Source organism: Struthio camelus, chromosome 6 (genome assembly GCF_040807025.1).
Source record: "Struthio camelus isolate bStrCam1 chromosome 6, bStrCam1.hap1, whole genome shotgun sequence".
Lineage (NCBI taxonomy): Eukaryota > Metazoa > Chordata > Aves > Struthioniformes > Struthionidae > Struthio > Struthio camelus.
This window is the reverse complement of record NC_090947.1, coordinates 6594392-6615921: the sequence shown is the minus strand read 5'-3', so window position 1 is coordinate 6615921 and position 21530 is coordinate 6594392. Positions and strand designations below refer to the sequence as shown.

The following is a 21530-nucleotide window of genomic DNA, read 5'->3' as shown; positions in this document are numbered from 1 at the left end:
CAGCACAAGGAAGGATGCATTATTTCCTGTTATTGAGCTCCCAACCTTTCTTTGCATTTCCACCTGGAAGTTGCAATTCTGTATTGATTTTGTGAGTGGCAGGCGCAAAAGGGCAATGTGTGGCTTTGGGACATGCTTCTCAAAGCGCGTGGCCACGTCCTCCTGCTGTAACTTGGGAAATAATGTAAGGCTGAAAACCGTCCGGGTTCAACGTGGAGGAGGTGCTGGAAAACTCTCAAAAGCATTTTGAACTACCATACGCTTTCTCCCCGGAGCCCGCAAAATCCGTATGTTAAAACCTTCAGCAGGTAGCAAAAGCTACTTCTTTTCCTAGGCAGATAGCAGACAGCAGGATGGGCCATAAAGCTTGAAAGTGCAGATGGCTTCTTCACTTCAGTCATCCTTGCCAGGATGGTCAGGGCTGGGTCTGAAAGGGAGGATGTCTGGTTTCTGGCACCGGAGCAAGTTGTCCCGAGAGGCGGTGCAATTTCCGTCACGGCAGATTCGGGGAACTCGGCTGGAGAAGGCGCTGCGCAACCTGATCCGAGCTGGAAGTTAGCCCAGCTCTGAGCAGAGGCTGGACTAGAGGCTGCCAGAGGCCCCTTCCAACCTGAACTGTTCTGTGGTTCCATGATTATGGGCAGTGCGGGCACCGCACGTTGCGCACATTGAAATTCTGCGTGCTGTAGCCAGTGGCTACAGCCTTTTCACAGAGAATAAGTTCTTAAAACAATATTATCGTCGTTCCTATTGAATTCTCTTGCTGTATAAATATTTAGAAAACATTCTGTCTCCACGATGTGGTATTCCATTTTCCTAGAGATCTCTGGTTGGAAACAAAAGCGTGAAGAGCTCCCCTGTTCCTACTTAACGTGGCACTCCTGGCTTGATAGTGAGACTTGCCGGTGGAGTGCCCATCTGTATTCGTTCTGTGCTCCTGAAGCGATAATCCTGTTTATCCTGTTGCCATAACCTCACTAAGTCTATTTATTTGCTGATTAGCTCTAGGCTTGATTGTACCCTTTAAGCGCTGGCAGAACATGCTGAAAACAAGGTGTGCCCATGACAAAATTCAGAATTGCCAAGGAAATGCTTGAGAAAGTCCAGGACGCAGCACTGAAGACGCTGAGGTAGATAGAGATGTCTGTTCTCAGCGACTGGTCTTGGCTGGAAACCAAGGGGAGATGTGGGCGAGTAATGTGGGCAAACTGGGAAATATATAGGCGGCTGCGATAAGAGACTCAGATTTTTCATCTGGTGACAACTGATGAAACTCCAGTTAGTTCAGTGGAACTGCACTCATGTATTCCAGCTACGGATCCGGCCTTGCAATTTGTGAAATCAACTGCAAATGTGTAATGGGGATGGTTTGGTTTCTTCAGAAAATCTGAAACCTTATAAATAACTAGTCAGCACGTTTGATCTGTTGCCAGAGGAGGACCCGTTGCAAGAGAACCAAAGGATTGATTTTACACAGTTTCGTAAATTACAGCTTGTAACAGTGGTGCCTTGTGGTTTTAGACTGACCTCATGAATAAAACAGCCCATGGCATTTCATCCTTAGCTCGTTCCTGTGTTAAGCTGATAACCCTTTTTAAGTTGGCACAGAGCTTTTAAAAGGCAGACGTGCTGTCTATTTTTAAAGGCACCAGGTGATTATATCAAGTGCCTTGGCCAGTTGTTCCAGTGGTTAATCACGCCTCACTATTAAAGCAGTGCTTAATGTGGCCTCGATTTACATAGCCTCAGCCCCTAGCCACGGGATCTTTTTTTATACCTTTATGTGCTAGATTAAGGAATTGCTGGTGTCGGAAGTGTTCTTCCTGGGTATTTGGTTAGGGACCAGAAAGATTTGGTTAGCCTCTAAGGTTTCCTGTGCAGCTGCCTTACCGAAGCCTGCCTCTTCCAAGGCAAGAGGCTCAGCAGGTTTCAAGTAGACTACGCAGCCCACGTTAACCTGGCCAGCTTCCAACCAAATCCTTGTTCTTGCTGGACCTGCAGTTCTGCACAAGTGCCTTAACTAATGACAGCTGCAAGCATGGTTGGAGGTAGAGTCTAGCCTAACTAAATCAAAGACTAGTTTAAACTAAACGCAAGTTTAAACAAGGATATCGGAGTCTGCTCCAGACAGGGTTATCGTAACAAGTTTTGGGATTTAATGTGCCACTTACTGCTAATTCAGTTACAAATAACAGTACATAAAATCGGTTCTGGTGGATATATATACAAACAGTATATACAAAATATATATGCTGTTGTGCAGTAGTTATGAATTAGTACCATTAGTGCTCTGAAAATAGCAATTATGTTAATGAATATGGAAAGAAAAATATTTATTTAATGGAGACTTCCGGTATGTGAACTTTTTAAAAGTGAATAATAGACGCGTGTTACCTGCCCAGCTTACTGTCGTTCACTTTCCACTGTTCTGTTTTCTTTGATAACTTCAAGCGCAAAATGATTAGAACAGCTTCGGTTTGACTCACAGAGCGAAGCTGAATTCACAGTCGTTCTGCATTGCTAGCACCCTGCGAACCAGCTCAGGGGCGTCAGTAAACCTCTCCTGCTATCTTCACGTTGTGTTGTTTTCTGATGCAGTTAACAAACTTTGAAGGATGATCACTGGATACGGTACGAACTTCCGCACTAGTACTCAAGTTGACTTGTCTTCAAATATTCTTGTTTGAGGAGTTTTACCACTGGCACCGTTGAGAGAGGGCTCAAACTCATCCTTTATGGAGGCTGGGCATCTACCTCACTATTCATATGATCTCCGAAAAACCATTTTTGAAGTGCTTTCTCTCCTCTTATGTGATTTAAAAGCAGCCGGATAGATGAAAATTTGGGCACACAAAAATACACCCCCTTCAAGATTCATCCCTTAGCGACTGCATCTTTGTGGTGGACATGGAGGGCTCAGACAGCTTGTAGAGCATGTTCAGTTGGTCTCCTTACTCCTCAGCACAGTCCACATAGAACCAGAGTCTAGGCGTATGGGAAAATTGCTCTGGGTAAGTGTCAGAGACAGGCAGGGAACGGGTGAGGATTTGCTCCCGTCCCCTCTCATGCACCGTGCTGCCTCCTGAAGATACTCACTCACCAGGTGCGCAAGTCAGCGTTGCAAGAGATAAATAGAGGAAGGGGAGGACGTTTTGCGTCCTGGGGTTCACTGGACTTTGTGTGGGCCATCTCTTCTTTAAAGAAGACCAGCTGATAAATACCACGTTGTGTTTCTAGCAGCACGGACGGCATGTTCTTCTACCACCAGCGGTGTGAGGCAGGGGCGTGCTGACCTCCTTTCTGTACAGCAGGAATCCCCCCAGTGAGTGCTGGAAGTAATTAAACTGACTGCTCCAGAGCAAAGAGCAGATCGTAGTGCCTCTTATCTCCCAGCGTCGCTGACAAATGATGCAGCAGCCTGGCTGCCTCCAAAGCACAACTTCTTCTTCGAACGCTTGGTAAAGGCAGCATGGTGCTGTAACTTTGATTGCTAATTGCTGACACCACTTAAATTATAGAGTCATAAGCAGAGAACTTTTATTATTGCATCAGGGATTATTTACAGTAGGGAAGTATGTGAATCCTGAATTCTTTGAGTGATTTCTGGGTGAATTTCACATTAAGCTTAGGATAACTGCCTTGATAAAAGCCCTGAGAGAATAATTCCGTCTTGTAGCTTTTTCATGATTGCTATTGTACGGGTTATAGATCTTAACACTTTTCATTTAGATATGCTAAATAGGTTTTTTCTGCCATTAATGATGAGAAAAATTCCCCCTTTTTGTATGCTTTTCGGAATCAAAATTTGTATTAACATTATTTGCCTATCTGGCTGTGAAGGGAATTTCAACGACGTGAGCAAGAAAGTTAATTTCATTTTTTAGGAGCATATTACTGGGTGCAGAGGAGCAACACGAAGGAGAACGTGTGGGATCAGTCTTCTCCCTAGCAGGTTCACGAGTGGTCGGCAGTGCTAAAACTCTTTTCTTTTTACAGCAGAGAAGTTTCAGGCAGCCCCAACCACCTCCTCCCTGGCCTCGTAAGTGAAGTTCTTATTCTCCTGAGCTCCACTGATTGAAGCACAGATCTGTAGACTCTTCAGTGTCCTCAGATTGCCGTTGGTGGAAAGGCTAAGCCATATGCTGCCTCAGTTTGACCTCCTGCACCACTGCAGAAACGAGCGTAGCAGTGTGCAAGTACTCCGTGCTAGATGACAGCCGTTTTCTTCCTGGGGTTTTGCGGACTGTCTGGGCAGCTTGTTTTGTTGTTGATGTCCTCTTTGTGTCCCTGTACCTCACAGGTAATAGAACAGTGCCCTCAGCAGATGTCCAGCTTCCTGTGATGTGCCTGACAATTGGTTTTAAATACAGCTGTAATGAGCAAACGCGGCATGTTACGGGTGGGTGTCCAGCATGAAAAAACTGACCTCATCCCCTGCTCTTTTTTGTTTCCAGCTCCTTGTCATGGCTCTCGTATGGGAGCTGCAATTCTCACGTCTCCTTCTGCCTCATCGTCTGGTCCCAGCCTACTTTACAAGCCTGCCAATGTTTTTCCTCCAACCACAACCCTACAGCAGGCCCGAACAAGCTTTAAGGTATAACTCTTAGGGGAATGTTTGCAAAGGCCACCTTCAACTTAATAGGGCTAATCTCGCTAGGTGCCATGTTCAGTCAGTGGAGAGAAACTCTCTGGGGAGAGTCCAGCAGGGAGGCGGTTATGAGGTTAAAAGTAACTGTGTTGGTCCCCTGCGAGAGTCTGCCGTGTCCGTGCTGAACCGCGTCCTATCCATCACGGAAGTGGAAAACACACTATCTTTTTACCATACCTGAAGGCTGTAACTGGGTCCTGCCTCGGTCTCCTCTTTTGGGGATAAACCATTCAAATTCTCAGAGTGATTTCCTCCTAAGTTTTTTTTTTTTTTTTTCCTGGATCTCTGCTCCTTCTTCAGTGCTCCAGTCTAGGCTCTTTGCAGCTGGCACCTAATTTCCCGGAAAGGTGGAGCCCAAATCAGGACAGGCTCAGCACTCCACCTGAGACCTGAAGAGAGCAGGAGGAGTGTTTCCGTGTAGCTCCCAGGCAAAGTGAGCGCTCATTCCTATTAAATAGCGTTCTGGGTTTGGGGGCTATCGCTCATTTGTTAAATCATTTTGAATTCCAGGCCTGTTCTCCAAAGGATGTGTGGCTCTTGCTCTCTTGGCATCACCTGCAGACTTAATAAGCCCGCTCTCTGTTTTATCATCCGATCATTAATGAAAATACTGAGTAGTCCTCTGACTACCGAGGCTGAAACATTGATAACTGCTTTCCGAGTGCTGCTTCCCAAGTAATGTGAAACCCCCAAGCCTCCTTCATTCATCTGTGGGAGTGCTGTAAGAACAGTATCTGAAGTCAGGATGTATGACATCTGCTCCCGTTCTTCTTCCTACAAAACCTCTCATATTCTCACAAGAAGAAGGTAGATTGGTCTGACGCGGCTTGTTCTTGAGAAATCCGTGGTGGCTCCTCCTTCAAGTCCTAGTCTCTGCTCGGTGCATACTTACAATGTGTTCAACTGTTTGTTTCAATTTGTGGTGGTGTTTGTTTTCCCAGGGTTTCATGACAGATTCCCCAGCAATCCCTCTGCCTCTCTTTGGAGAGCCACCACGTTTGTCCTTTCCTGGTCCTCCAGCACGCCACGAACGCTCAGTGAGCTCTGTTGGAACTCTGGATGGACCCATGACTCGGAATGGAGTTGAGCCTGTTGGCAGGCTGAATGCATCTCCCTGGTCTGTGATGCTTTCTGAGCGTGTAAAGCCAGACTTGACTGCTGTTTCCTTTTCGCTTTCAGAGAAGACGCCAAAAGCGAGAGCTGTGGATTTGGAGAAGTGGACGCTGATAACCCCTGTCCCACACGTGAGTACCCTCTCTGTGGCAGGGGGAAGGAGGATGTGGTGCGAGGGCCCGAGGCAGAAGCTCTCTGCGTGAATCTGCTGCATTTCCTGGGCGACGCGTTTCAGTCACCCGAGACTCTTTGCAAAAGGTTCGAAGAAAGGTTTTCCCTACTCGCACAATTCTCACCGGCGTTCTCCTGTTTTGCACTCACGCTGTGACTCAAGGACTGCCAGGTCGAGAACTCAGGGCTGACCCTGAATTTTAAGTGTGATCTAGTTTCAGGTATAAACTTTACAGGCGGTTACAAAATGAAAGCTATCTGCTGTAGAAAATGGTGTTGTTTTCTCTCTTTTCCTCAATTCCCTCCCCTGTAAATGAGGTCAGGGATGTTATGAAGCTCACATCATTAATGGTTGCAAAGTGTTTTGAGATCCCTGAATGGAAGGGCTTATATAAGCGGGAAAGTCTTATTAGGGTAATTATAGTTGCCAACTGTGGTGGCACAATATAGATCACTTAATGAATTATTTGGCTTTTCCTTTCTCTCCCTCTCCCTCCCTCAGCTCCCCAAAGCAGTGTAAACAGACGGATTTTAATTGGCAACTTTCATTACTGGCAAGTGGATTTTTCGCTGAAGTTCAAATGCAGCAGCAACGTTTAGGAAATGCAAGGTGGTTTCAGATCAATTGGAAATTTTCAGGGCTGCAGTAAAGAGGAAGGTCTTGGTGCTCTTTGAACCAGAGAGGCACACCCCGAACTTGCCTTTTGAATTATGAGCGCTTCTCTCTCCAATACCTGGCATTATGTTCAGTGGAAGAGCTGTGCCGAGCTTTTGACAGATGCTTGCGACTAATACGATGAAGCTGAATGGATGACTTAGGCTGGGGACTAGCATGATTTAGCTAAAGGTCTCTATAGAGGAAAAGAAATCCCTTGTGGAGGTTGATTTCTCACTGCTGTGATTTACTCTCTTGGTTTTGCCAGCAGTTCAGCTATGGATGTGTGGTCTTCTAGAGCTAACCTAAAGGACAGGTTGCTATTTCATTGGAGCTCGGATGACTAATGATGATTAGCTACCTTCCTTCCTGTAGGACTTTTTCTCCCAGCTGCAGTAACTGCTCGTAGGCTTGTCCCTATGAGTGAGTAGTTGTTCCTTGACGCTTTACAAAAATGGCTGAACATAGGCATTAACATTTAGGGAATTCTCGTCCTCCTTGCGGGTGTTTTACTACCTTACAGTCAGTATTATCACTGCTTAAAATCAGAGGCGGGGGGGGGGGGTTGCTTGTTGCTGAGCCCTGCAAATTATTTAGTGCGTGGTGCAGGCCCATTTAGAAATGCCCAGGACACTGACCGCTGTAGAGCGTATGTGCACTTCCTTTCCTTCCTTTCTTCTGTGGGGGGCTCCTTAGAATGGGTCCCCGTGCATTGAAGCACCATGCATTTAATTTGTAACATTGCCAGAATCAGTAATGCGATGCTTTATTTTTACTACTACTATTTAATATGTAGCTGGAACTCATACCTACAGATCTGTCCCGTTCTGCGAAACGGCTTTCAAAGGTGCAAGGAGCGAAATCTCCACCCCATCAAACGCATAATGTAGCACAAAAGGGTGTTCCCCAGCCTCTCAAATTCATTCTCCTCTCCTCCTCCTCCCCCGCCTACCCCCCGACACTTGACAGGGGACTGCTTAGATCGTATAGCTGCCGTTAGCTTTTTCCTAGCACAAGTTCAAAACTTCACTCTCGCTCCCATCCTTAGTAAAGATAATGCTGATGTTTACAGCCCCTGGAAGCCCTTAAATCAAGGTACCGTGTCCCTATTGCCTGCCTCAGTTCTCGATCTTTTTAATATAACTGTAAGCATATATTTCTGGGTAAGCTGAAAATGTCTCTCCGTCTATAACCCATGTACTGTTTTCTTCCTACAAACGTGGAGGTGGGTTGGGGTGGTTCCCAGTGTTACTGGTGACCCTGTTTCCACGCGGATTGAGAACATCAAGGTAGGACACAGAGCCCTATAAGCATTAGTAGCAACAACACTGTGCTTGGTATAGCGAGCGTTTATTTGTGCAAGAGATTGCTAGTCGTTGTGACAACCCTCGTTTTTTTTTTTTTCCCAGAGAAAGGTTATTTTTATGGGTTTCCCCTCCAGGTAAAGCAGAAGTCGTTAATATTGAAGGTGCATTGTTGTTTCCAGGAGCAGAGGAAAACAGTGCTTTGAACGGCCGGCTGTACCGTTTCCCATGGGCAACCAGGGCCCCCAGTCTGCAGGTCAAGCTAGTTTGCCATGTTGTTACAGCATCGCTCCCATCTCCTGCCCCGGTTCTGGGGGGCGTTTCAAAGGGGTTGGACCGGGCTGTGAATTAGGCAGGGGCCAGGAGGGCGCTGATGGGTGGCAGGTCTCAGCGTCCCCCCTGCCACCGGCACGAGCCCTGTGGGCCCCGAGACCGCCTGGGAGTGGCAGCGGGGAAAGCTCTCTGGTTTTGCCCTTTTAATTTGTTGTTGGTAAAGAAACATAGCTCGGAGGGCTTGCCCAGGCAGTTCCTTTGGTGGTTTGCAAACAAGACTTGCTGGCAGTTGGCTTTCCTTTCAAAAAGGCATTTTTTTATTTGCGTATCAACCTACCTATTTAAAAGGAGAACAGGCCTAGAAAAAGGTTCAGTAATCTGAAAAGGAGGTGAAGGATTTTGTGTCGAATGGAACGGAACGTTTTACCCAAAATGACATTTTTAAGCTTTTTTTTCGTTTGTTTGCCAAAAGATTATTTTTATCTGGACCGGAGTTCATTCTTTTCTTTCCGAATTACAGCCTGCTGCATAATTCCAGAGGGAAACAAGCAGGGGGAGACTCTAATAACTGTTTGTTAGTTCGGGACAGTGCAGCCGAGGGAATTAATCCTTGGACTTGGGGATTTCTTCTGCCGTTTTCCCACGTTTTGTGCTTACGGGCTAATCTCTGCTACTTGCTCCCTTGCATTCGCCCCTGTTCTCGACTCACTTGAAGCGTCTGTCGCAACAGCGCCTACAGTTTAATTACCAATATTGCGGTGATTTTTGGATCTCTTGCGATCTGCACAGGCCAGTGAGGCCGAGCAGGCGAAGGGGCTGTGTGGGAGAGGCGCCGGGTAGACTGGAAGCGCCAGGAGGCGGGGTGGCTGCCGTGGGGCTGGGGCTGTCCCGGCTCTCCCCGCCACTCGCCAGGGGGTAATGCCAGCCGGCCGCGCGCCGTTTCGCGCAGTCAGCCTGCTGCTGTCCCGCTCCGGCATGACAAATTGGCCTTCCTAGAGCGACAGCGGAGTAAGCGGGCTGTGACAAATGGTTTACTTAGAGCAATTTGTTTCCATTTTCACTGAAAATTTCCGCAGCCTTAACAGAAGTCTCCCTCCGCCCCGGCCACCGCCTTCACCACCTCTCTTCTTCCTCCGCGGACTGCAGAAAAGGGCAGCTGGCATGAATCGCCTGTAAAAGAAAAGCAGAGTGGTCCGGCAAGGGCTGGAGCCGGCGTCTTGATGCCCCACAAGCCGGCAGCGGTGGAGGAGGCCGGCAGGGCAGGGCGGAAGGTGACTGCTGGCAGGAGACTCGGCTGCGTTTGGCCTCGAACGTGGCTTTTTTAGTGGCTCTTGGGGTTGCCCCATCTGATAGCACTCTCTGAAAGCGAGCCCCCGGGTAGACGTGGCGGCAGACCCCGCCAACATACCTGCCCCGTCCAGCTCTTTTCCCCGTCCTGGCCTCTCTCCGGCCTGGTCCTTTGCAAAAACGCGTCGCTGCATTGAAGCTTTCCTTACACGAAATTCCCGTCCCGTTGGTAACTGTGCTCTTTGCAAAAACACTTGGAAGCAGCCCAGCCGTGTGCAATGAGCTGATGCACGTGGCATCGTGTCGGTGGCCTTGGGTGGAACGAGCTGTCTGGTATTTGCTCATACAGCAAAATGACTTAAGTAAGACCATTATCCCAACACGGTTTTCATAATGTATTAGCAAACATAATAAAGCGATGGAAAATTACTCACACTAATCGGACAGCCATAAATAGGCTCAAATAGTATGTTTGACTCTCGGTTGGAGTGAATAATTTATCAGCTGATTAAATCTGATCATTTTCTACAACCTGCCAGTAGTTTTCCAGTGCGTTTTTTTTTTTTACTGTCCATATATCTCCATTAGACTGATAGATACGGGTGGTTCAGAATGGTAATAGTCAGTGAAATGCCATGTGTAAGTAAATAAAGCCGAATTTACAGCACTGGGGCACCACTCTCAGAAAGCTAATACCCAAATGAGACGATGTTACCTATTCAAATAAGAGCTGCTCTGTGTCTCACAGATGATTTTTCAAGATCTAGGGAGAAAGACGGAAAAAAAAAAAAAAGAAGAAAACAGCAACTGTAGAGTACAACTTGGCAGATGTTGCAAGTAGGGCAGGAAAGAAGATCAGCACCCACATGCATGGTGCCTTCTCCCGGGGACCAAGGTGGTGGCTGCAGAGGACGCTTCCCCCACATTTTGTCAGCCCACTTTGCTGGGTGGCGCGTGCTGGTGGTGAATCCCTCCAGAGGCGGCCTTGTTGCTGCCCACTCTTCAGCCCTTTCTCCTCTCACCCGCCCTGCTCGCACTTCCTTCATGTAAAACTCTTGAGTTAAGTGTTGCTGTTTGGATATGAAAGGTTTCCCTTGAAGCTACGGCAAAGTCTCTGTTTGGGCCTGGAGTCCCGTGTGGCTGCAAAATTTCCAAAGAGATGTGATTCAGAAGGAGTGACAGGTGTGAATAAGATGAATATGGATTGACTGAGGCGTCCTTGGGTGAAGCCTTCTGGAGGCTCTCCTGAGCAGGGCCTTCCTCTCCCCTTCTTCTTGTTACCGCTCTCTGTTTTTAAGCTCAGAGACACGGAACTGTGCTGCTGTGTGTGTTCCCATGCCCACCAGCGGCAACGCAGCGCGCGTTCTCACCCCAGGCCTCTCCTGCCCCGTTTGCAGGGGAAAGGGGAGAGCTCAACAGCAGACAACTTGTGGGGTTGCTTAGTGGTAATTAAGGAATTAAAGTATGAAGTGGCTATGGGACAAACCCGTCAGCCATGGAGCAGTCATACTTCAGGACTAGCTGCAGGGGGAGCAAGGGTAATAACTGTGGGCGTTTTCCCTTCAAATTTGTAGCTGAGATGTCCCTGCTACCCCCCGAGGCCACCACCAGTTCAGTTTCTGAGTAAGAAAGAGAGAGAGGACAATGAGAAAAGAAGAACAGATCTTCAGTTCCAGATCAATACATCGGTAAGTGACTTTTGAGGGGACAGATGAAGGTGCGAGTGTAGAATGAGTGTAAAAATCACCACCCATCAGCATATAAAAGTAAGCATGTAAAATACATAGCTTTGACAAGTCAATGACGTTAGCATTATTGTTTTCTACTGGCAATACTACTTGTGTCTGTCTCCTCAGAGGGGCGTCAGGTTAGGACCTATAATTAGCAACCCTTTGCAGGAGGGTGTGTGTTTTTCTCCGTGTTGCATTTCCATACTAGATTGCCGCACAATTAGATCCCAGCCTTGAGTGGCACGGGGCGGAGGGACTGCTTCAGTTTTCTAAACAATAAGTAATGCTGTCAGTGTGTGACGCTTTCTAGGACCTCTGTAGGAGGCCCTAGCACCTGCCACTGTGTCTGGTACTTCTGGCCGTGATTGCTGTGACACAAAGGACTTGGTCTTCCGAAATCTCTCTCTCAGCTTGGACTGGACTGTGTGAATCATCTCTTCGTTTTCCCTACGGGGAGGGGGGGGGGGAAAAAGAAGTGAGCAAAGAGTCTTCATAATTTATTCAAAGGCATAGCACCTAGAAAAGCTTGCTTTGAAGAAAGACATCCAAGTTCAGGAGCGGGGTTCACAGGCTCCCAACGTTTCCTTTGCATCAGTAAATATGAACCTGGAGGATGCTCAGTGGGGTTTTTTTCCTTTGCTTGTGTTATTGCTAGGATGACATGCGACACGTCGAGTAGGAAAGACGAATTGCAGGGTTCGGCAAAACGGATAAATGTTAGTCAGTTAGCGATGAGCTAGTCAGCGACGAGAAACGGATGTTCAGACAGCCGGTCGTATCCAAAACAGATAGATAGGGTCAAATGCTTTACCGGTGTGCACCAGTATACCTCTGTTGAGAGGTATGCGTGTTATACCGTTGAGGGGTGTATATATACCTCTCTTTCTACCCCGCCTAAGGAGACTGAGAGCTGCTAAAACAACACTTTTCCATTGTTGGCCTTTTTACAACGGCGACTCGGACTTGAACCCTCTTCAGGCTTGTACCTCTGGTCTGTCACGTGATCTGCAGCCTGGTCCCTCCACTGACTGACTGGCTTTAATGCGACATGGTTATCTCTTAACGTTGCTTTTACCTTTACCCAGGGGTATGACGGAGGGATGGGGTTATCACAGAAAGGCCTGATTTCCAGGAACTGCAACAGTATGTTAGCAGAAACAGAGCGGTACCAGAGCCCCTGAGTTTGCTGGCTGAGCCTTCCCCCGCTGCGGCGTCTCCATACCTCGGCAGGGAAGGGCAGGAGCTGGTTGTGCCGTCCAGAGGTTTACGTCTTCTTCAGACGCTTGAACAAAGCAACCGTCAAATCCAGAGGAGCATAAATAACTGTAGAAAATGCAGACAGATATTTGCCTTCATTCCCTCCAAAGCGGAGAGGACTGACAGCATGAATCTCCATCTGAGAAGAAAAAACACTCTTCCTTTTTACTATTTATTACAGTAGAGCTGAAAGCAGCCCACAATTGTCTCTGAAATGGGAGCCATGACACAGTCAGTATTACATTTTCTTTCTGGAGGCAAGGAAATGACCTTCATAGCTCACTTGAGGCTTTGTCTCTTTAGAGTTATGGGCCATTCCCTTGTTAGTGGTAATAAACTGCGTTATATTCCACTTCATGCTCATGGGGTCTTTCTACATCAAGCCAAAGAACTTCAAAAAAAAAAAAAAAAAAAAAGCCAATGAGTTTCACAGCATGCTTGATTAAAAAGGATATAAAAGAGCACCACTTCTCAGGTGATCTGTGTTACGTTAATAGACGACTACGTTTCAGACAGTGTTTGTGAGTGTTGCGCATACGGAGCTTGGGATGTTGCTGTACCGTACGTCAGGGTACTGCATGGTCATCGCTCAGAAAGGATGAGGGTGGAAATCAGAGGGAGCCACGGAGAGGGTTGCTCCTTGGCTACTGAACACGGTGGAGGAGCTTCACCTTGGCCAGCTGGGTCGACGGCAGCTCCCAATGGCTCAGTCTTCCCAAATGTTGGGCTCTGTTTTAAATGACCCCCCCCCGGGTGGATAATGGAGACTAGGATGCTATGTTAGTGCAAGGCAAAACCCCCGGCTCCGTTGATGTGGACGCGGTGCCTTTAAATAACTGAGAAACCGTCTTCTCTCGCCGCTGCACTTCTGGCCTCCCCGACAGGCTGTAATTAGCACGAATTTTTCACATTCCTGGCTAGCCTGGAAATTTGGAGGCGTTCAGTGAAAAAGGTCTTTTACCTTGACCGGGTGGAAATTGCGAATAGAGGACGTTAGCTTGCTCCCAGGGCTGGCAGCGTACAAATACGTGAATATTAACACGCCGCATGCAACAATGCGAACGGCAGCTGTAACGGCCTAGTGCACGGCGCTGCCGTGTGCCAGACCGGAGGCTGATCCACAGACAGGCCCAAAGGAGCATTTTCTCGTGTTTCGGACTGATCTCCTGCTAGCTGTACTAGGGCAGGGCTTGCACATGAGCCCCGTACCTAGACGTTTCGGCATTATGAGGAGCTGGATTGGGACTCCAGGTCCAAATTAAGTAGCAATCCAGATTAACCGTCCTCCCTCTGATGTGAGCTGGAGACCAGGACCAAGCCACGTAGTTCTTTCATGGTAGGGCCAGCACCTACCCGCCTCAGGTCAGGTACTGCATTTGGCCCAAACGGTGCTGGTGCCCGTTTTTTTTGGATAGCTGTTGACGTGGGGGCCTAGTTTTGATGGAGAAACAAGGTGGTGGTTTGGTGTGCAGCCAGGACAAGAGCCTTGGAGGTCACGGCTTGCTTTGATTTTGTAGTCCTGAGTCACGCGAATGCGAGTCTAGCCCAGCCCCACATGTGATGCTGCGGGCTTTTGGGTAAGTTCAGAAGCAACATGAATAAAATGAAACCCTGTGGATCAGGGAAGGGTGTGCCCCTGAGGCAAGGGGTTTTTGCTCCCATGGCATCTTCCTGATGCATCCCTGAGGCAAGGGGTTTTTGCTCCCATGGCATCTTCCTGATGCATCTTGTGCAATATTGGTGGGCTGGAGGATGGCACTGGGCATCACAAGGGTCTCATCCGAGTTGCTGCGTTGTGCTATGCTAAGGGAACCTTGAAAAAAGCTACTCCCTACGGAAGAAGCTGTACCCTATGGAAAAGCTCCCTATGGCAGCATTTCTGCCCCTAGAGCCCCCTTGCAGGAAGGTGTTTTTTCCCACTGCAGATGAAAAGCTGCATTACGGGCTGGACCATGGGTCTGCCCTGCGTCATGGCGCAGCCTGAGATGTCTGCCTTGTGTTCCCCTTTTGCTTGCTGATAGCTGTTGGGGTTTCTGTTCATGCTTCACCGCGTTAGGGGAGGCCGCTTCCAAAACCTCAAACAGAGGCTGGGAATTGATAAAGGGAGTCCTGTGGAAAAAGAGAAAGAGATATGAAGCATAGCATGATTTCTTGTCTCTCCCCGAAGTTTATGAGTTTAACGCAGAGTGCTCAGGCGCTGGGCAGTAGGTGCATAACGCATTTTTATTGATCTGTTTTAATCTCTCAGACCATGCTAAATTACGATGAAAATAAAAGAGGAAGCCCACACAGCAAATCCTCCAAACAACTGTTAAGTTAGGAAAGCTCAGATCCGTTTGTTTCTGGATCTCTTAGGTGCAGTCAATCCATAACGGGAGAAGAGGCAAATCCCTGGTGGTAATTACACAGTTTGAACTGAAGCTTATGGTCCTAGCAGCAAGGATTCTCACAATAATGGGCGAAACAGCATGTCCTACGCTCGTAAAAAAACAGGCCTCTTACACATTTATTTTTACTGAGTGCGTTTAATGCTAAAAGTGATTATGGCACATTTCTCTTCCCCTTAATTGTTTGGTAAATGTCACCCTGCAAAACAAATCCTGGCTTTGCACTCGGCGAACGCCATGGCAGTCGCATACTGCTGATGAGCCCCACAAGACGCTTACGGGGGGGGACGGGGGGGGGGGGCGCCCCCTCCCCGCACGCAGTGTGTGAGCGGTCCGTAGACCTGACGCCGCCTGAGCATCTCTCGGGGAGGATAAGGGGTTTGTGCTTGTTACTTTTTACAGCTGGAGGGCAGACGTACAGAGGGAGTCCCGGAGGTCCCGTGTTGCTCCAGCGCATAAATGCCGCGGTGCTTGAGGTCCTACTTTGTCCTGCCTAACTTGGAGGATGCGGTAGAGGGGAGGGTTTAGGGCTGCTGGGCTCCTAAGTGGGGTATATGAGCTAAGGCCACCCTTAGGGACCTTTGCCCAGCGTCTCCCCGGGAGCCTGCGCTCACCTGTCCTACCTCGGTGCTAACCAACTGCCCCACCGCGCTGCTGCTCCCCTTTCTACCTACACCGATGTGTGGCCAGGTTTCCAAAAGTCATTGGCACCAGTCATACGAATGTTTAGCACCATTTGGGGCTTTTTTTTTTCCCTCTTCCCCCTAAGAAACGAGCCCCTAACTGGGCCCCAATGCATGCCCCAGGTTTCCAGCAGTTGCCTTTGGCTCAGCAGAGCCTGGTGTGACATTGCGTTCAGGCTGCTTGGTGCAATTCAGTGTCTACTTTGTGGGGCCTGCTGGCAGCATGCTGACGCGTTTTGGGATTTTTTTTTTTTTTCCCTTCTCATCTGTAGCAGAAAGGAAGGGGGGGGGTCGTTCAGCCTAGGCAGCGGGTAGAGTCGTTGGCGTAGGAGAAGAACGTGTACGAAGAGCTACTGTTCTTGCCAAGGCATAAAGCAGGGGACAATAAAATTTCCGTCTTGGCCAAAGCTGTCAGAGGGGAACCGGTGCCTCTGTGACAAACTAGATGGGAAAGTGCGGACAGTCGGGGCTTGGCCAGAACCAGCTTCTGCTGCAACTGCCAGTGATACGGCTAGGTGACCACTAGGAGAGGGACTTGAGGCTCTTCAACCTCATTCCACGTGCGTGAAAGTGAGTGCTTGGCTGGTGGTGCTCTTGAGTATCGCTGGCCGATTCTCATTTATAACAATAGAGCAAATAATCAGAGTTATGAGCATCTCAGGAGAGGCCTGGTGCCTCGCAAACATGAGGTTCTGAGAACAAGAAAACCACTTTATGCTGCGCTGGCCATCGCCGGCGTGCTCCCCTCTGCCGACTGGATTCGTTGTGAGGCTGCATCAGCGCAGTAGAGTCCTAAGCCGCGCTGACCCCAAGGCAGCGAGCGGAATTAAAATATCTCGGACGTGGATGCTGCCAGGGGTGCTGGTATGCAGCTGCTGGACCTGTGAGCTCTGGTCAAGCCCAAGCCACAGCCTTGTAGAGACACCTGCGTTATCGCTTCTGGGGGGACCGGGGGGTCCGCCTTCCTGTTGTTCTGCTATCCGAGGGGTGGGTGGATGTGTGTAAGCTGCTACCAGTCTTTAAATGGGAGTAAGGGTATGACTCGGTGGGTGGGTGGGTGGGTGTGCGCGCGTGCATGCGTGTGTGCGTGTGCGCGTGTGCGCGTGTGTGTTTATAAAGCCTGCGTGCCTGTATGTACGCATAAAAAGCTAGTCTGGCAGAAGCCCCCTCTGAACGTTAGCTGTAAAGGAGACTTCTGATTGACGAGACCTTTCTCTTGGTGGCTCTTTGCATAGAACATCCGTGTGAGGCGGAATCTGAAGTTGCTGATGGATCACTATCTGCCTGGCTTCAAGGAAACAGCTGCGTGCCTGACCCTGCCAGGTACAGCAAGGCGCTTTGCAGGAGGCTGTTGCGTTTTGTGGATGGGCAGCTAGCCGAGTAAGGAGTTCAGCTCGAGAGAGCCCTTTCCATTGACCCATTTTGTTCCTTTAAAACAAACAAACAAACAAACAAAAAAAGACACGCTTTGTAGGGAGCTGGAGAGGTCAAAGAGGGTGAAGAATGAGACTCTCCGTTGGCAGTAGCCATGGAGGTGGTACACATCTTCCCCTTCCCCATCTCCATTCTGCCCTATTTGCGCCCTATTCCTGTCTCCAAAAAAATGGCTACGAGAGAGCTACGTATCTTTCCAGCATCGTGCTGACCCCCTTTCTCCTCCCCCCCCCCCAGCCTTGAAATTAATTAAATGGTGTCATGCTTGATTTTATCTGATTTGGAAGCAATTCATCACCCTTTTGCCGGTTCTATTAGTCCAAGCGATCAGCATATTAATTCATTTGTGAGACTAAGCTCAAGGGTAATTACAGTGAGGAAGCTTAATGCCTAAACGTGTTAATGTCTGTAATCAGAACTATTTTCTCGGTGCGGAACAATTGTTGGACAATTACACTTGGATGTGATTGCCCTGGTAGGCAACAGCCGCAGTGTCAAGAGGGGAATAGCAGAAGCTTGTTTTGCAAGTACTGTATTATCAGCAAATTCGGCTCCTTGCAGTCACTCCTCGGATCCTGCGCAGCTCTCCCCTTCCTCAAGTTGGCATTGGTAATTAAGTTAAAAAGTCAGCTCTGCCTCTTCTTTAGGCTGACTGCTATGGGGCACAGGGGAGAATTGATTTTTGCCTCCTTCTAACATAACTAGCGCAGGCTTTGGCTTCTAGTGTTACGTCCGTGGTGGAAAAGTTCAGTGGGCTGCTCTTTGCTTCCCGGCAGATCCAAATCTTCTTCTCCGGTACTCGCTGCTCAGTCAGTGCTTTAAGTCAAAGGATGTCTTGGGCTGGATGAACTTGGGGCTCCAGATTCCCCACCTCCTAACCCAAATGAGGCAGGAGGGGAACACGTTTACCGTGAGGTTTCTTGCAGACAGGGTGAAGCGCGCGCCAGGGACGACCCCAAGAAGAACCGTCTCCTCCGACGTTTTCAAAAGGCTGTCTACACCCAGAGCAAGGTGAGACTAAATCTACAGTTGGTGCTGTAGCTCGAGGTACAGATGACGGATGGATGATTGCCTTTCCTCAAGGCGGCCGTCCTCTCTGGTCTCCAGCTGGGCTGGCCCTGGCCCGGAGCAGGGGAAACACGGTCATGCAGAGGAAGCGCCTTGGGGTGGATGTCGTGTGCAAGCTGGGAGAGGCCGTTTGCGTCGGCTTGCGGGTGCTGCTTTGCTTTAGCCCTTTGGCAGCCCTGGCCGGGAGCGTTGTCCACCCTTTGGCGCTGCGGCTCCTTGGCCTTTCCCGATGCCAGCTAACGGGGGCTGGCTGTAAAGCAGCCGTGGCCTCTCCCTTACAGTAGATTTTTGACAAAAGGGTATGGAAACCTGCAAATGATCGCCGGCGTTGCATGAGTTAAAAATAACGACATTCAGGGAAATCTCATATGCAGGCTCACCGGCTCTGACAATAGGGCAGCGTAAGCACAGCGCGATGCTATGCTAAGAGGCCTGGATTTTGCATTGTTGCCTTCTTAGCAGCAAAGAAAGCCCGTTTCTCACCCTATCACGGTCTTCTGGCAGGTCTTTGAATATTAATGCCGTCTTTGGCATCCACGAGTCGAGGCGATTTGCATTTTGTTGATGAGGACTATAGGGCATAAGCAGGGTTGCTGTCCCCCCCCCCCCCCCCCCCCCAAAACTTTCCGGCAGGCTGGAGCAGTGCCCTGGGAGCAGCTATTTAAAGCTGAAGCTTCGGTCCGTGCTTTGCTGATGAAGTAGAGAGTGCAATGACTTATTTTCAGAAAGGCTCCGAAGGCTGGGAAGGCTCCTGTTTGTGCGGGGAGCTGAACCCGTTGCGTGAAAAGACATCGCCCTAAGAGCGTTACGGTCCTCAGCCCTCCAAGGAACGAGCCCCGCGTTACTGTAAATACAGTTTTGGGACTGAGGTAGTCTCAAGATAGCTTGTGAAATACTCACCTGCTCCTTCTGGTTTCCCTTTATTCAAGGCCCGTTCTGCACACAACTGTAGCATATCTCTGAAGCGACGGCACCTAGGTTTCATTGGTTCGCCGCTATATTTGACAGAAATGAACCCACTTGTCTGCACAAAGGCACCCACCCCTGAGCTGTTTGCTGTTCTGGGCCCTGTAAAAGCTGAAGTCTAAGCTATTTTAACCGTTGGAGCCCCCAAGAGCCAGCTGGTGAAGTTCTCCCAGGCTACTAATGCTTGATGGGCTCTACCCTTTTGGCTAATGGCTGGAGAGTAGTATATGGAGTCTCATGAAACACAGAAGAGGTTACAGCTGACTCAGCGCGGTGACGCGGAGCAGTGAGTTCCCGTTGAGAACAAAACCGTACAGTAATCGTTTAAAGGGTCAGCACTTGCTCCTGGCGTTGCCCGCGTGGTTTGGGTGAAGGAGGGCAGGGCACGTCGCTGCGGTGGTGCCACCAGTGCGTTGGCTCCTGCCGCTGCAAAGCAAAGAGCTGGCGGTGTCAATTTACACTGCGAACACGTGGCTATAAACCACCTGGAAACGTCTTGGCGACCTCGCCTTACTGCAAAACGCAGCCAAAAAAAAACATGAAAAAAGAACTCAACTCCTTGCGCACGAATATCTGGTTCACCACCACCGCTTGTGGTTTACAGAACCGAGGAAAAGCTAGTCCTTCCTGAGGCAGGAGCAGGGGCGGGCCAGCCGCCCGCTCGCTGGAGCTGTGGTCGCATTTGCTTTGCAGGGCGCTGTCCCCGTCTCCCCGGCGTGCTGCAGCCTGTGACTCCGCTGGCCACGGGGCGGCCGCAGGGACCGTGGCCCACGGCTCCAGGACGGTCGGAGGGGGCAAAGCCACAAAAGCAAGAAAGGTGCCGAAGCAGCGGGTCGCGAAGCAGCTCCGCTTTCCCCCCAGCCCGGCGCCCGTCCCAGCCTCGCCGCCGACTCGCTGTGGTGCAGAGGGCTGAAAAATCGGGGTGGCTTCAATTCCGCAGGAATAAAAGGTTTCCTTTGTTGGAATTCCTCTGGTTTTTTGTACCAATTGACTTTGCATTTCCCAGCCGACAACCTCAGCAGGCCTGGCCCAGGGCAATGGTGTCTTCACCTGAGCTTTGGCCAATGTGGTTAGTCATGGTTTTGATCATTTTGCAGCGGGTTGTTTTAAACCAGTTGCTTTAATAGTGATGTGCAGCGATGAGCTAAGCATTTGGGTAGTGAAACCGAGGAGCTTAGCGTTCTTAAAACAATTACGGTTTCAAATACGCTGCTTTATTGCCTTGAAGTGAAATGATTGGATTGTCTGTAGAGGTAAAAAGTGACACCCCCCCCTCCCCCCGGGGCCCCGGTTACTTCAAATTGTGCCCACGTCAAGAACATGCTTAAGTAAGTTCTGAAAAGGCTACTGGGGAAAAAGTGCTATTTAGAAAAGTTGCTCAAGGCCTGCAAAAGCTACCAAAGTCTGTGAACCGGCCTTGTGCTCTCTTTTGCAGGGGACTAATAAACACAGCCTGGCTCGTTCTTGCTGTGGATGGTACTCAGAAAGCTGCCGCTGGAGAAGAAATACACTGAATTGGTTTTGCTCCTCTGGAAAAGTTTGAACTGTTTCTGCTGGCCGGGGGCAAGTTGTGTCCTGCGTGTGAGGGACTGGCCTGAGAGCCGGCTGCGTGGCCAGGGCTGAGGGTTCGCAGCCCTTGCCCTGGCGGCCAGGTTTTGAAAACAGCGTTTGAATTTAGCAGTTGAAAATTTACGTTTAAAACTAATTATTGCTCTTACTAAAAAAAAAAAAAAATCAGAACCAGTTTCTGATTTTTCTTAAACACATTTCTCCACTTTTTTTTGGTAGTTGTTTAAGTAAGTGTAGATCACACATTAGACTTTTGGCTGACACCGTTCACCAAATTTGACTGACAGAAGTTTGTCTCTTGATGAGGCTGGTAGCTGAGCATGAGCAAGTAACACGCTATGCATAAGCTGCTTGAAGCAGATGGCAGAGGCAGTGCTTTAAACTTAGGGCTGCAGGTAACTAAGCCGCACCCTGAACTCCCCTCTTTCTTTCTTTTTTTTTTTTTTTTTTAAGGTTATGCTATATAATGTGTGTTGGGAAGGCTAGGCTGGGCGTTTATTATATGTATTATTTATATTATCACTATATATCTTGTATATATGTATATTATATATACACATATATATACACACACTTTTATATATACATATATACACACACACACACACACACACTTTTATATATATATATATATATATATATATATATATATATATATATAAACCTGTGTGTGCGCAGCCACCCACCCACCCAGATTATTTATATGCACACATCCCAGGCCTCTGGAGAAGGACGTGTCTTGCCACATGTCAGAACCACCACAGTTGTCCCTCCACCCTGAGTCAGCCAAGGGGCCAGGGTGGCTTTCATGCCCCTGCAGGGCACAGCCAGGCGCAGAATCTGGTGCGGTGCAGCCTCGGGTCGCCTCAAGCCCTCAGCTGGCAGCCGTGGCCCTGGCGAGCCATCGGCAGGCGCCCTGGCACCGAGGCCGGGCTCCTTCTCCGCGACAGCGCTGGGGAGAGCAGGAGAGTGGTGCACTGGCTCT

The 21530-nt window shown here is 49.1% G+C and overlaps 1 protein-coding gene across 1 annotated transcript in view; it reads left to right on the top strand.

Annotated features, from left to right (window-relative positions):
* The window catches only part of LOC138067691 (uncharacterized), a 48197-nt gene extending 27318 nt beyond the window's left edge, over positions 1-20879 (top strand). Inside the window, exons 7-13 of the mRNA XM_068949554.1 lie at positions 4455-4594; positions 5828-5892; positions 11026-11139; positions 16744-16831; positions 17869-17953; positions 19670-19925; positions 20412-20879. Coding sequence (XP_068805655.1) covers positions 4455-4594; positions 5828-5892; positions 11026-11078 — 258 coding nt within the window. The 3' untranslated portion in view covers positions 11079-11139; positions 16744-16831; positions 17869-17953; positions 19670-19925; positions 20412-20879. The remainder of the gene's footprint in view (positions 1-4454; positions 4595-5827; positions 5893-11025; positions 11140-16743; positions 16832-17868; positions 17954-19669; positions 19926-20411) is intronic.
* The last annotated feature ends 651 nt before the right edge of the window (positions 20880-21530 follow it).